This window comes from Dendrobates tinctorius, unplaced genomic scaffold, assembly GCF_039654945.1.
Source record: "Dendrobates tinctorius isolate UK_male_01 unplaced genomic scaffold, ASM3965494v1 ptg000022l, whole genome shotgun sequence".
Classification (NCBI taxonomy): domain Eukaryota; kingdom Metazoa; phylum Chordata; class Amphibia; order Anura; family Dendrobatidae; genus Dendrobates; species Dendrobates tinctorius.
In genome coordinates, this window is record NW_027361690.1 from 112,630,980 (window position 1) to 112,646,135 (window position 15,156).

Here is a 15,156-nt window from a genome sequence, read left to right on the forward strand (position 1 = left end):
ATGAACAGCTGACATGTGCCAGTAACAGCTGTGGGTGAAGACGTGATCCACCTGCTGCTGTTACCATGTTAAATGCTGCTGTCAACCTCTGACAATGACAATTAACATGCTCATGCTGGAAGAGCATCACTAATCCCATCCATTGGCACCCGTGTCTCATGACTGCGGGTTGCTGATGTGTTGGCATGACAACCTGAGGTCTGCAGTAGACCCCTGTGGTTGTCATTGCTGGACTGGCGGTCGGCGCTCATAGCAAGTGACCATTTTCGCTACATAGAGCAGAGTTGAAGCCCTGCTGTGTATAGTACAGCTTCTAGGCTCCCACAATTTAAAAAGGAAAAAAAAAAAAAAAAAAAAAAAAAAAAAGTTGAAATCACCTCCCATTAGCCCCATTGCAAATAAAACAATAAAGAACCCCCCACACACATATTTGGTATTTCCGTGTTCAGAATCACCCAATCAATATATAAAAATAATTAATCTGATCAGTAAATGGCATAACGAGAAAAAAAGTAAAAATGCTCCTGTTTTTTGCTTCCCTTCTCAGACTCAACTTTTTTTTTTTTAATTAATATGACCATGAGAAGGCTTGAATTTTCACAGGGCAAGTTGTACTTTTGAATGGCAGCATTGGTTTGACCGGGAGTCATTACGAGTTCACAGACACCAAATATATATAGGTTCTTTTTTATTTAAGCGGTAAAAAAAACCATCCAAAATTCGAAACAAAAATGGCGCTATTTTACGAGACCTGCAATGTCTCCAATTTTTGCGATCTCGGACTGGGTGAGGGCTTATTTTTTGCGCGTCGAGCTGAGGTTTTTATTGATTCCATTTTGGTGGAGATACGATATTTTGATCGCCCTTTATTGCATTGTAGTGATGAACAGAAAATGTAATTCTGGCGTTTTGAATATTTTTCTTGTTACACCATTTAGAAATTGGGTTAACTCTTTATTGATCGATCGGGCGATTCTGAATGCGGTGATACCAAGTATGATTGATTTTTTTTATTGTTTTAATTTGAATGGGGCAAAAAGGGGGGGGGGGTGATTTTAACTTTTTTAAAAACTTTTTTTTTTTTTTTTACTTTTGGCATGCTTCAATAGTCTCTCCATGGGAGACCAGAAGCTGCAGTACTTTGAACGCCTCTGTTGCACACAGATGTGTAGCAGAAATGCTCACGTGCTACGAACACCGCCCATGGCTCATAGCAATCTGGCAGTGACAACCACAAAGGTCTGCTGCAGACCTCTGGTTGTCATGCCAACCAACCCATGATCATGTGATGGGGCCACCAATGGGCAGAGCCCGTTACGTGCTTCCTGCAAGCACGATTTAAATGCCGCTGTCAGATTGACAGCAGCATTTAACTAGTTAACAGCTGCGGGTGGATTCCACTCGCAGCTGTTGCGGGCACATGTCAGCTGTCATGTGCCCAGAAAGGTGCGGGCTACTCGCCGGAGTCTGCACCAACAGGAAATCTGATGTGTGGGGGTAATCCTTTATCACGGGACATGTCGGAAAGGTGTTAAGGTTTTAACCCCTTAGTGACGGAGCCAATTTTGACCTTAATGACCAAGCCAAATTTTTTTTGGTTATCTTCAACGGATCCCAGTGATTCTGGAAGTTTTTTTTATTTTTATATAGCGCTAACATATTCCGCAGCGCTTTAGTTTGCACACATCACTGTCTCCGATGGGGCTCACAATCTATGGTACTTTCAAGAAGTTTATTAGCCCTTCAGGTGCTTAACGGGAATTAGTGGAAGGAAAAAAATGAATATTTTACATTTTTTTTCATAAAAATGTGCTTTAGACCCAATTTTTTTTTACTTTCAGAAGGATAACAGGAGAAAATGGACCCCAAAACTTGTTATGCATGTACTCCTGAGTACGCAGATAACCCATACGTGGGGGAAAACTACTGTTTGGGTACACGGCAGGGTTCAGAAGGGAGGGAGCACTGACTTTTTGAACACAAAATGGCAGGAAAAGATAGTCGCCATGTCACGTTTGGAGGGCCCCCTGATGTGCCTAAACAGTAGGAACCCCCCAGCAAGTGACACCATTTTGGAAACTAGATCAGTCAAGGATTTTATCCCGGGGTATAGTGAGGATTTTATCCTAAAGGTACTACACAGAATTTGATAATGACATAGTCAGTATGACGACCTAATGTTATTAGGTTGGCATTATTAGGTGTAAGCGCTCGCTACTAGAGTCTGCATCGGGGGCTCCGGTAGACACCAAGTATCGCACATGTATATCATGTCAGAAGAGAGAAATTATTTTAATAGCTGGCACACTATGTGATGTTTGCTATTCATTGAATAACGGCAATTAAGTGATAGAGGATCGGAAAGAAACGGCCCTGATCGTGTTCCCCAGAGTCTCAGCTACCCCCGGTAGCTGAAACCACAAAGGTTTTCAGATTAAGAGGTTAATGGTGGAGGCAAAAAAGCAACACTGCTATGACAATGCCAATGTTAGAACACCAGACACCCGCCCGGTGAGCGGAGCAGGATAACATTTTTGTTTACAAGGGGTTAACCCAAATGAAGAAACTGGAAGCCAAAGAGTAGTGGCCTCCTGTAGAGGTAAAGCACCAGCAGCTGCCTCCTGCCCAGTTGTGCCACATACTCACTGTTCACAGCGATCCATTCATTCAGGTCCTCTCCTTCTGGTAACATGACCGCCTGCCGCAGGTTCCCGCTGCCCAGGGTGGCCTCCGCATGTTTCAGGAGCTCGTATTGATGAGATCCTTCTGGGATGTTCTTCTTGGGCTTGAAGGTTTTCGAAGATCGATTACCACTGAGGAACGGAATGAAGTGACGTTATACGAGGCCAATAATGTGTGAGGAGATGATCTAATCACAAAGATAGATGGCACTGGTCTGCACCCCCGCGCAGGAGCCCTCCTCTCGCCCCCGCCAGCCGATGCGGAGCCCTCCTCTCGCCCCCCCCACCAGCCCGTGCGGAGCCCTCCTCTCGCCCCCCCCACCAGCCCGTGCGGAGCCCCTCCTCTCGCCCCCCCCACCAGCCCGTGCGGAGCCCCTCCTCTCGCCCCCCCCACCAGCCCGTGCGGAGCCCCTCCTCTCGCCCCCCCCACCAGCCCGTGCAGAGCCCCTCCTCTCGCCCCCCCCACCAGCCCGTGCAGAGCCCCTCCTCTCGCCCCCCCCACCAGCCCGTGCAGAGCCCCTCCTCTCGCCCCCCCCACCAGCCCGTGCGAAGCCCTCCTCTCGCCCCCCCCCCGCCAGCCTGTGCGGAGCCTTCCTGTCGTGCCCCCCCCCCCGTGCGGAGCCCTCCTCTCACCCCCGCCAGCCCGTGCGGAGCCTTCCTGTCGTGCCCCCCCCCCCCCCGTGCGGAGCCCTCCTCTCACCCCCGCCAGCCCGTGCGGAGCCCTCCTCTCGCACCCCCCGCCAGCCCGTGCGGAGCCCTCCTCTCGCACCCCCCGCCAGCCCGTGCAGAGCCCTCCTCTCGCACCCCCCGCCAGCCCGTGCGGAGCCCTCCTCTCGCACCCCCCGCCAGCCCGTGCAGAGCCCTCCTCTCGCACCCCCCGCCAGCCCGTGCAGAGCCCTCCTCTCGCACCCCCCGCCAGCCCGTGCAGAGCCCTCCTCTCGCACCCCCCGCCAGCCCGTGCAGAGCCCCTCCTCTCGCCCCCCCCCACCAGCCCGTGCGAAGCCCTCCTCTCGCCCCCCCCCCCCCCGCCCGTGGGGAGCCCTCCTCTCGCCCCCTGCCAGCCTGTGCGGAGCCTTCCTGTCGTGCCCCCCCCCGTGCGGAGCCCTCCTCTCACCCCCGCCAGCCCGTGCGGAGCCCTCCTCTCACCCCCACCAGCCCGTGCGGAGCCCTCCTCTCACCCCCCCGGCAGCCCGTGCGGAGCCCTCCTCTCGCGCCCCCCGCCATGCAGAAGCGCTCACACGGATATAACATAGGTACTTAGAGAGTGGCAGCCATCACTTGTATGTAGCGGGGATGTGAGGCACAGCGCCCCCCACCTGCACAGAGCACAGCTGCGCCCCGGGAGGGGGACACTGCAGGCCTGACAGCGGGGCCTCCCCTCACTTCCCCTTTCTGTCTGTACACTGAGCGCAGCCCGCCGTCCCCGCGGCCTCCATCCCTCCCCGGCTCCCATCACTTACAAGAGGAAGCTCATGATGCCGGGGAAGGAGACAGAGATCTCCGCCCCGCTCCACTACGGCCGCGTCTCACTGCCAGACGGGGAACACACGAACACCGAGGACTAGGAGGAAGCGTCTGTCGGCTGAGCCCGCCCTCAAGCCAAATCTCGCGGGAAGTGCGCTAGCAAGAACGCCCATTAGGACACGCCCACGTCACTAGTAGTGCCCGCCCCTATGCTTTGTTAGGGAGCAGCGATTGGCTGGGCGGAGCATCACTGCACTTCTGACAGTGGGAGAGAAGGAGCATGTACGCTAGAGTGCTGCGCTGCGGAGAGCGGCAGCATCCGGGCCCTCCGGGAACATGGCTGCCGCCTCCAGTGCTCAGGTGGGAGCGGCTGCGGCTACTCACTGCGCTGTAGTGTAGATGACGAGTGTGCGTTTATTATCAGCCCTCATCGCTGTCACATAGGAGTCAGAGGGGCCGGCGCCTCCTTCACACTGAGGATTTGTCACCAGGAGATTATTGGTTTATTTATTGACGTTTAGGAAAACTTATGGCAGAAAAAAAACCTCATTCCCAGAGCGAAAGGCGTCAGAAATGTCCGGAAGGGCGGAAAAGCCTCAGAGTTCATCGTATAGACTTATTAGAATTCATTATTGACTGAGGGGGAATGTCGGGGGGCTGCAATGTATGTGTCTGCAAAGCCATGCGGAATGCAGGGAAACCGCTTAGGCTGTGTGCACACGCTGCGGATTCTGTAAAATCCGCAGGTCAAAATACCTGCAGTTTTTCATCTCCTCAATAGAGGAGATGGCAAACCGCAGCAGAATCCGCAGAAAGAATTGACATGTCAATTCTTTCTGCGGATTGAAAACCGCAGATAATCCGCGCGGAAAATTCTGCACCGTCTGCACTGCGGTTTTTTATTCCCATAGGGAATCATGGTACTGTACACCGCAGCAAAATCCGCAGCGTGTGCACACAGCCTAAGGCAAAGTGCACACCTAGCAGAAAATTTCTGCTCAAAAACCTGACTCCCCAGAAACTGCGCCTTTTTTGTCTTCGCGTTTTTGTCGCAGTTTTGAACTAGCCAGAAACGCGGAAAAATCCACAAAATTAATGAGCATGCTGCATTTTTTTACCGCGATGCGTTTTTTTGCGGTAAAAAGTGCATCAATATGCACAAAAAATGCATAGAAATTAATGGGAAGCTTATTTTTAGTGGTTTTATAGTCAAAACCGCTAAAAAAAAACACTAAAAAATGCTGTGTGTGAACACAGCCTAAGGATCAGGTGTGTGTCTCCTGACTGTAAGAGAGGAGGATTTGTATTCAGCACCTCTTTGTTATTGTGACATCTTTTTCTCCCATCCGGTGAAGTTTTGGGGTCGTCACAGATGCGGCTCCTCTTACTCACACTGATCTGATGAAGGCTGCAGCGTCTCCTGTGTGGAGTGTGCAGGACTCGGTTACGTCCAGTTTCGCGGACCCCGATCCTACACACCCGGTGGGTGACAGCAATGTGGACCCAGTCTAGGGGCCGGTCAGCTGGTGCTAATTCTCGGTCCATACACCCAGGTCCGACCACAGGTCTCACCTGAGCACAGCAGCCCCATATATACCTATGCCATACACTAAGGCCTATAATAGCTTCCTGTTCATCACACTTCAGGCAAAAACAGAGGAAGTATATTCCACAATTTTATAACAGACATTCAAGTTTGGTTAAAACCAACATTTATTTGGTCACATATAAAATACATACTCATTGTATAAGTCACAAAAATAGAGATACACGGTGCACAATATAACCACCAACAAGAGGCGTCACAATAGACAATTCAGGGAAAAATAACACTAGTGTAGTGCACAGGATAAATGTCTGCAAAACATACACACTGATAATGACATCATGTGCCTTAATTTTGATACCTATGTACCACTCACAAATGTAAGGTTTAATGAAATTATTCCCAAATCTTGTAGAACAATGTCTAAAAAATTTTTTTTTATTGCCAAAAAAAAAAGGCTAATTAAAGACAGGGTGGCACATGTTAAGGAGCTGAAACTCCTAAACCCTTCATCCAATTTTAATGTGGATACCCTCAAATAAAAGCTGAAAGTCTGAACTTCAACTGCATCTGAATTGTTTTGTTTAAAATTCATTGTGGTAATGTCTAGAACCAAAATTAGACAAATGTTGTCTCTGCCAAATACAGTGCCTACAAGTAGTATTCAACCCCCTGCAGATTTAGCAGGTTTACACATTCGGAATTAACTTGGCATTGTGACATTTGGACTGTAGATCAGCCTGGAAGTGTGAAATGCACTGCAGCAAAAAAGAATGTTATTTCTTTGTTTAATTTTTTTTTAAATTGTGAAAAGTTTATTCAGAGGGTCATTTATTATTCAACCCCTCAAACCACCAGAATTCTGTTTGGTTCCCCTAAAGTATTAAGAAGTATTTCAGGCACAAAGAACAATGAGCTTCACATGTTTGGATTAATTATCTCTTTTTCCAGCCTTTTCTGACTATTTAAGACCCTCCCCAAACTTGTGAACAGCACTCATACATGGTCAACATGGGAAAGACAAAGGAGCATTCCAAGGCCATCAGAGACAAGATCGTGGAGGGTCACAAGGCTGGCAAGGGGTACAAAACCCTTTCCAAGGAGTTGGGCCTACCTGTCTCCACTGTTGGGAGCATCATCCGGAAGTGGAAGGCTTATGGAACTACTGTCAGCCTTCCACGGCCTGGACAGCCTTTGAAAGTTTCCTCCCGTGCCGAGGCCAGGCTTGTCCGAAGAGTCAAGGCTAACCCAAGGACAACAAGGAAGGAGCTCCGGGAAGATCTCATGGCAGTGGGGACATTGGTTTCAGTCAATACCATAAGTAACGTACTCCACCGCAATGGTCTCCGTTCCAGACGAGTCCGTAAGGTACCTTTACTTTCAAAGCGTCATGTCAAGGCTCGTCTACAGTTTGCTCATGATCACTTGGAGGACTCTGAGACAGACTGGTTCAAGGTTCTCTGGTCTGATGAGACCAAGATCGAGATCTTTGGTGCCAACCACACACGTGACGTTTGGAGACTGGATGGCACTGCATACGACCCCAAGAATACCATCCCTACAGTCAAGCATGGTGGTGGCAGCATCATGCTGTGGGGCTGTTTCTCAGCCAAAGGGCCTTGCCTTCTGGTCCGCATCCATGGAAGATGGATAGCACGGCCTACCTGGAGATTTTGGCCAAGAACCTCCGCTCCTCCATCAAGGATCTTAAGATGGGTCGTCATTTCATCTTCCAACAAGACAACGACCCAAAGCACACAGCCAAGAAAACCAAGGCCTGGTTCAAGAGGCAAAAAATCAAGGTGTTGGAGTGGCCTAGTCCGTCTCCTGACCTTAACCCAATTGAAAACTTGTGGAAGGAGCTCAAGATTAAAGTCCACATGAGACACCCAAAGAACCTAGATAACTTGGAGAAGATCTGCATGGAGGAGTGGGCCAAGATAACTCCAGAAACCTGTGCCGGCCTGATCAGGTCTTATAAAAGACGATTATTAGCTGTAATTGCAAACAAGGGTTATTCCACAAAATATTAAACCTAGGGGTTGAATAATAATTGACCCACACTTTTATGTTTAAAATTTTTTAACATTTAACTGAGCAACATAACTTTTTGGTTTGTAAGATTTATGCATCTGTTAATAAATCCTGCTCTTGTGTGAAGTTTGAAGGCTCTAACTTATTTGCATCTTATCAAACCTGCTAAATCTGCAGGGGGTTGAATACTACTTGTAGGCACTGTATATATGGACCTAACTGTAGATTTTTGTACCTGTAAAATGATAAAAAAAAAGACTTGTCCATTTTCGATCCTCGTCACTGTAAGAGAAAATTCTTACTGAGAGCTGGAAGAGCCGGAAAAATATGGAGACGATCCTCTTATCAAGTTGAGGTCGAAGTTTATTTAGAGATACACGGCAGAACAGGCACAGAAAATCAGGGAAGCTAAAGCATGCGGGCACAAAAGCAGAAATTCAGACGAGCAGAGATTCGCTGTGAAGTCTGGCGATGAAAAGGCTCCATGCCCTGGCCATGGTGTGGCACAGTGGCATGATGGCGGTGGAATGGCACCGAGCAACAGTAACAGGTGGCTTTTTGTACATAATGAGAACAAAGAAAGCTGCATCTTGCCGCAGAGGGCGTTTACATGATAATTCTAGAGAAACATGGTTTAGAACAAAGAATATAATGACATAATACAAGGTCATTAATGTTTCCCCAAACAACACTAAACCCATAAAAGTCATTGGATCTATAGCTACTCTCTTTAGTCTTATCCCTGCTTCCAGCCTTGATCCATAAATTCATGCTTTTGACATTTTAATGAGTTTTGTTCTTCTACCAACACTATCACGTGTACACACATTGACCATATATTTGTTAACCCTATTCCCCTATTGATCCAACTTTCCTGCCAGATCTGCTAGCAGACATGATCTCATTTCACATCTTCCATTTTAAAGTACATCTTATTAGTTCTTTTGTAAAAGTTGAATCTTTTTCTAACTTTGACAAGATGGCTGCCTGATTCATCATGGCCGCTCAGTATATTATGGCTGACCATTCTCTTACAGTCACATATCAAACTTTCCAGTACAAGTCTAGGGTTCAGTGAAATAATGGTCGGCGCTCAGATGCCATATGTGTCAGATCTAGTGTTGAGCATTCCGATACCGCAAGTATCGGGTATCGGCCGATACTTGCTGTATCGGAATTCCGATACCGACTTCCGATATTTTTTCAATATCGGAATTCGGCATCGGAATCGGAAGTTCAGTTGATTGACGGCCTGACGTCATCATGATGCGCGGTGTGTGCGCATCATGATGCGCCGTCATTTCGGGCCTTCCGGGGGTCTCTGCCGGCCTGCCGGGGGGCTGTGCCGGCCTGCCGGGGGGCTGTGCCGGCCTGCCGGGGGGCTGTGTGGACTGCCCGGGGTCTGTACCGGCCTGCCGGGGGGCTGTGCCGGCCTGCCGGTGGTCTGTGCACCCTGTGGGGGTCTGTACCGGCCTGCCGGGGGGCTGTGCCGGCCTGCCGGTGGTCTGTGCACCCTGTGGGGGTCTGTACCGGCCTGCCGGGGGGCTGTGCCGGCCTGCCGGGGGGCTGTGCTGATGTCCGGGGGTCTGTGCAAGCATCGTCCGATGGGACTACAAGTCCCATCGGGCGATGCCTGCTACCATGACAGTGATTGACACATTAGCCAATGATGGGACAGTAGTAGTCCCATCATCCGGCTAATGTGTTAAATGTTAAAAAAAAAAAAAAAAAAAAAAAAATACTACATACATACTACATGCATGCTACATACATACTACATGCTACATACATACTACATATATACTACATACATACTACATACATGCTACATACATACTACATGCATGCTACATACATACTACATATATACTACATACATACTACATACATACTGCATGCTACATACATACTACATACATACTACATACATACTACATACATACTGCATGCTACATACATACTACATACATACTACATACATACTACATGCATGCTACATATATACTACATGCTACATACATACCACATACATACTACATGCATGCTACATACATACTACATGCTACATACATACTACATACATACTACATACATACTACATATATACTACATACATACTACATACATACTGCATGCTACATACATACTACATACATACTACATACATACTACATGCTACATACATACCACATATATACTACATACATACAATACATTCATACAATACATACATAGACATACAGTACATATAACATAGAGTAACATACTTACCAATACTTGTCACATTGTTCCCCGAAGCCATTGTCTTTCCGGAATAAATATTAACATAACAAACCACAAAAATACTCACCCACGATCCGAAGCAGTCCACGAGTGTGTCCCACGACGATCTTGGGTAGAGAACGGCAGCATCAGATGATGCTGCCGTTCTCTACGGGCTGCAGGAATCCAATGACGGAAGGTAGGTATCCTTCCGCACTGTATTCCTCCGCCACTTAAAAAAAAAAAAGTCCCTAGTCTCACTTTATGCCATTGCTGCGTGGGAATTTCCCACACAGCAATGGCATAAAGTGAGACTAGGGACTTTTTTTTTTTTAAGTGGCGGAGGAATACAGTGCGGAAGGATACCTACCTTCCGTCATTGGATTCCTGCAGCCCGTAGAGAACGGCAGCAACAGCTGATGCTGCCGTTCTCTACCCAAGATCGTCGTGGGACACACTCGTGGACTGCTTCGGATCGTGGGTGAGTATTTTTGTGGTTTGTTATGTTAATATTTATTCCGTAGACGACAATGGCTTCGGGGAACAATGTGACAAGTATTGGTAAGTATGGTACTGTATGTCTATGTATGTATTGTATGAATGTATTGTATGTATGTAGTATATATGTGGTATGTATGTAGCATGTAGTATGTATGTAGTATGTATGTAGCATGCATGTAGCATGCAGTATGTATGTAGCATGCATGTAGTATATATGTAGCATGTATGTGGTATGTATGTAGCATGTAGTATGTATGTAGCATGCATGTAGTATATATGTAGCATGTATGTGGTATGTATGTAGCATGTAGTATGTATGTAGCATGCAGTATGTATGTAGCATGCATGTAGTATATATGTAGTATGTATGTAGCATGCATGTAGTATATATGTAGCATGTATGTGGTATGTATGTAGCATGTAGTATGTATGTAGCATGCATGTAGTATATATGTAGCATGTATGTGGTATGTATGTAGCATGTAGTATGTATGTAGCATGCATGTAGTATATATGTAGCATGTATGTGGTATGTATGTAGCATGTAGTATGTATGTAGCATGCATGTAGTATATATGTAGTATGTATGTGGTATGTATGTAGCATGTAGTATGTATGTAGCATGCATGTAGTATATATGTAGTATGTATGTAGCATGTAGTATGCAGTATGTATGTAGCATGCATGTAGTATATATGTAGTATGTATGTTGCATGTAGTATGAATGTAGCATGTATGTAGTATGTAGTATGAATGTAGCATGTATGTAGTATGCATGTTGTATGTATAGAAAACAAATCTGAACTGAGACAAGTAAGTTAATGTGTATGCACAATGTAAGTGCATTTTAACACATGACCATTAACCAGAGAAAACAGAAAGCAAAAAACACAAATATCCTGAACTAAAAGTAAAAAATATACTGCAAATAATGCATAAAGGTAATAATAATAATAAGGGTATTTAGTAAACATAATTTTGATCAAAATAATGTACAAGCCATCCCGCCACGTCACGGCAACCCTTGTGGGACAGTCCCTACTCTAGTGTTTAAAACCTTATCACTTGCCAAGTGGCGTGAATGTGAATAAGGGTCGAGCGGCTGAACCACTTGTAACAGCTTAGGCCAGACTGGATGGCTTTCCCAGCTCAGAAAGAGGGCGGTCACACCCCTATATGCACTGAATGCACAATGAAATGAATAGAAAACAAATCTGAACTGAGACAAGTAAGTTAATGTGTATGCACAATGTAAGTGCATTTTAACACATGACCATTAACCAGAGAAAACAGAAAGCAAAAAACACAAATATCCTGAACTAAAAGTAAAAAATATACTGCAAATAATGCATAAAGGTAATAATAATAATAAGGGTATTTAGTAAACATAATTTTGATCAAAATAATGTACAAGCCATCCCGCCACGTCACGGCAACCCTTGTGGGACAGTCCCTACTCTAGTGTTTAAAACCTTATCACTTGCCAAGTGGCGTGAATGTGAATAAGGGTCGAGCGGCTGAACCACTTGTAACAGCTTAGGCCAGACTGGATGGCTTTCCCAGCTCAGAAAGAGGGCGGTCACACCCCTATATGCACTGAATGCACAATGAAATGAATAGAAAACAAATCTGAACTGAGACAAGTTGTGCATACACATTAACTTACTTGTCTCAGTTCAGATTTGTTTTCTATTCATTTCATTGTGCATTCAGTGCATATAGGGGTGTGACCGCCCTCTTTCTGAGCTGGGAAAGCCATCCAGTCTGGCCTAAGCTGTTACAAGTGGTTCAGCCGCTCGACCCTTATTCACATTCACGCCACTTGGCAAGTGATAAGGTTTTAAACACTAGAGTAGGGACTGTCCCACAAGGGTTGCCGTGACGTGGCGGGATGGCTTGTACATTATTTTGATCAAAATTATGTTTACTAAATACCCTTATTATTATTATTACCTTTATGCATTATTTGCAGTATATTTTTTACTTTTAGTTCAGGATATTTGTGTTTTTTGCTTTCTGTTTTCTCTGGTTAATGGTCATGTGTTAAAATGCACTTACATTGTGCATACACATTAACTTACTTGTCTCAGTTCAGATTTGTTTTGTATTCATTTCATTGTGCATTCAGTGCATATAGGGGTGTGACCGCCCTCTTTCTGAGCTGGGAAAGCCATCCAGTCTGGCCTAAGCTGTTACAAGTGGTTCAGCCGCTCGACCCTTATTCACATTCACGCCACTTGGCAAGTGATAAGGTTTTAAACACTAGAGTAGGGACTGTCCCACAAGGGTTGCCGTGACGTGGCGGGATGGCTTGTACATTATTTTGATCAAAATTATGTTTACTAAATACCCTTATTATTATTATTACCTTTATGCATTATTTGCAGTATATTTTTTACTTTTAGTTCAGGATATTTGTGTTTTTTGCTTTCTGTTTTCTCTGGTTAATGGTCATGTGTTAAAATGCACTTACATTGTGCATACACATTAACTTACTTGTCTCAGTTCAGATTTGTTTTCTATTCATTTCATTGTGCATTCAGTGCATATAGGGGTGTGACCGCCCTCTTTCTGAGCTGGGAAAGCCATCCAGTCTGGCCTAAGCTGTTACAAGTGGTTCAGCCGCTCGACCCTTATTCACATTCACGCCACTTGGCAAGTGATAAGGTTTTAAACACTAGAGTAGGGACTGTCCCACAAGGGTTGCCGTGACGTGGCGGGATGGCTTGTACATTATTTTGATCAAAATTATGTTTACTAAATACCCTTATTATTATTATTACCTTTATGCATTATTTGCAGTATATTTTTTACTTTTAGTTCAGGATATTTGTGTTTTTTGCTTTCTGTTTTCTCATGTTGTATGTATGTAGCATGTAATTTTTTTTTTTTTTTTTACATTTAACACATTAGCCGGATGATGGGACTACTACTGTCCCATCATTGGCTAATGTGTCAATCACTGTCATGGTAGCAGGCATCGCCCGATGGGACTTGTAGTCCCATCGGACGATGCCTGCACAGACCCCCGGAGCCGGCACAGCCCCCCGGCAGGCCGGCACAGCCCCCCGGCAGGCCGGCACAGCCCCCCGGCAGGCCGGCACAGCCCCCCGGAGCCTGCACAGTCCCCCGGCAGGCCGGCACAGCCCCCCGGCAGGCCGGCACAGCCCCCCGGAGCCTGCACAGACCACCGGCAGGCCGGCACAGACCACCGGAGCCTGCACAGACCCCCTGGCAGGCCGGCACAGCCCCCCGAAAGGCCCGTACAGACCCCAGAGAGGCTGTACAAGGGCAGGAAAGGGTTTTTCTTATTCCGATACCGGAAGTCCCATAGACTTGAATGGGACTTCCGGTATCGGAATCGGCGATACCGATACTTTTTTTAAAGATCGGCCGATACCATCCGATACGATACTTTGAAGTATCGGACGGTATCGCTCAACTCTAGTTATAATAGAAAATATAGAATACATGCATACACTAGTGTTGAGCATTCCGATACCGCAAGTATCGGGTATCGGCCGATACTTGCTGTATCGGAATTCCGATACCGACTTCCGATATTTTTTCAATATCGGAATTCGGCATCGGAATCGGAAGTTCAGTTGATTGACGGCCTGACGTCATCATGATGCGCGGTGTGTGCGCATCATGATGCGCCGTCATTTCGGGCCTTCCGGGGGTCTCTGCCGGCCTGCCGGGGGGCTGTGCCGGCCTGCCGGGGGGCTGTGTGGACTGCCCGGGGTCTCTGCCGGCCTGCCGGGGGGCTGTGCCGGCCTGCCGGTGGTCTGTGCACCCTGTGGGGGTCTGTACCGGCCTGCCGGGGGGCTGTGCTGATGTCCGGGGGTCTGTGCAAGCATCGTCCGATGGGACTACAAGTCCCATCGGGCGATGCCTGCTACCATGACAGTGATTGACACATTAGCCAATGATGGGACAGTAGTAGTCCCATCATCCGGCTAATGTGTTAAATGTTAAAAAAAAAAAAAAAAAAAAAAATACTACATACATACTACATGCATGCTACATACATACTACATGCTACATACATACTACATATATACTACATGCATGCTACATACATACTACATGCTACATACATACTACATATATACTACATACATACTACATACATGCTACATACATACTACATATATACTACATACATACTACATGCATGCTACATACATACTACATGCTACATACATACTACATGCATGCTACATACATACTACATATATACTACATACATGCTACATACATACTGCATGCTACATACATACTACATACATACTACATACATACTACATGCATGCTACATACATACTACATGCTACATACATACCACATACATACTACATGCTACATACATACCACATATATACTACATACATGCTACATACATACTACATGCTACATGCATGCTACATACATACTACATGCTACATACATACCACATACATACTACATACATGCTACATATATACTACATGCATGCTACATACATACTACATATATACTACATGCATGCTACATACATACTACATGCTACATACATACTACATGCATGCTACATACATACTACATATATACTACATACATGCTACATACATACTGCATGCTACATACATACTACATACATACTACATACATACTACATGCATGCTA

The 15,156-nt window shown here is 46.1% G+C and overlaps 1 protein-coding gene across 1 annotated transcript in view; it reads right to left on the reverse strand.

Moving 5' to 3' along the window:
• The window catches only part of MOB1A (MOB kinase activator 1A), a 28,932-nt gene extending 24,629 nt beyond the window's left edge, over window positions 1–4,303 (reverse strand). The window contains exons 1-2 of the mRNA XM_073569058.1: window positions 4,142–4,303; window positions 2,647–2,813 (exon numbers count right to left, since the gene is read on the reverse strand). Coding sequence (XP_073425159.1) covers window positions 2,647–2,813; window positions 4,142–4,155 — 181 coding nt within the window. The 5' untranslated portion in view covers window positions 4,156–4,303. The remainder of the gene's footprint in view (window positions 1–2,646; window positions 2,814–4,141) is intronic.
• Between the last annotated feature and the right edge of the window lie 10,853 nt (window positions 4,304–15,156).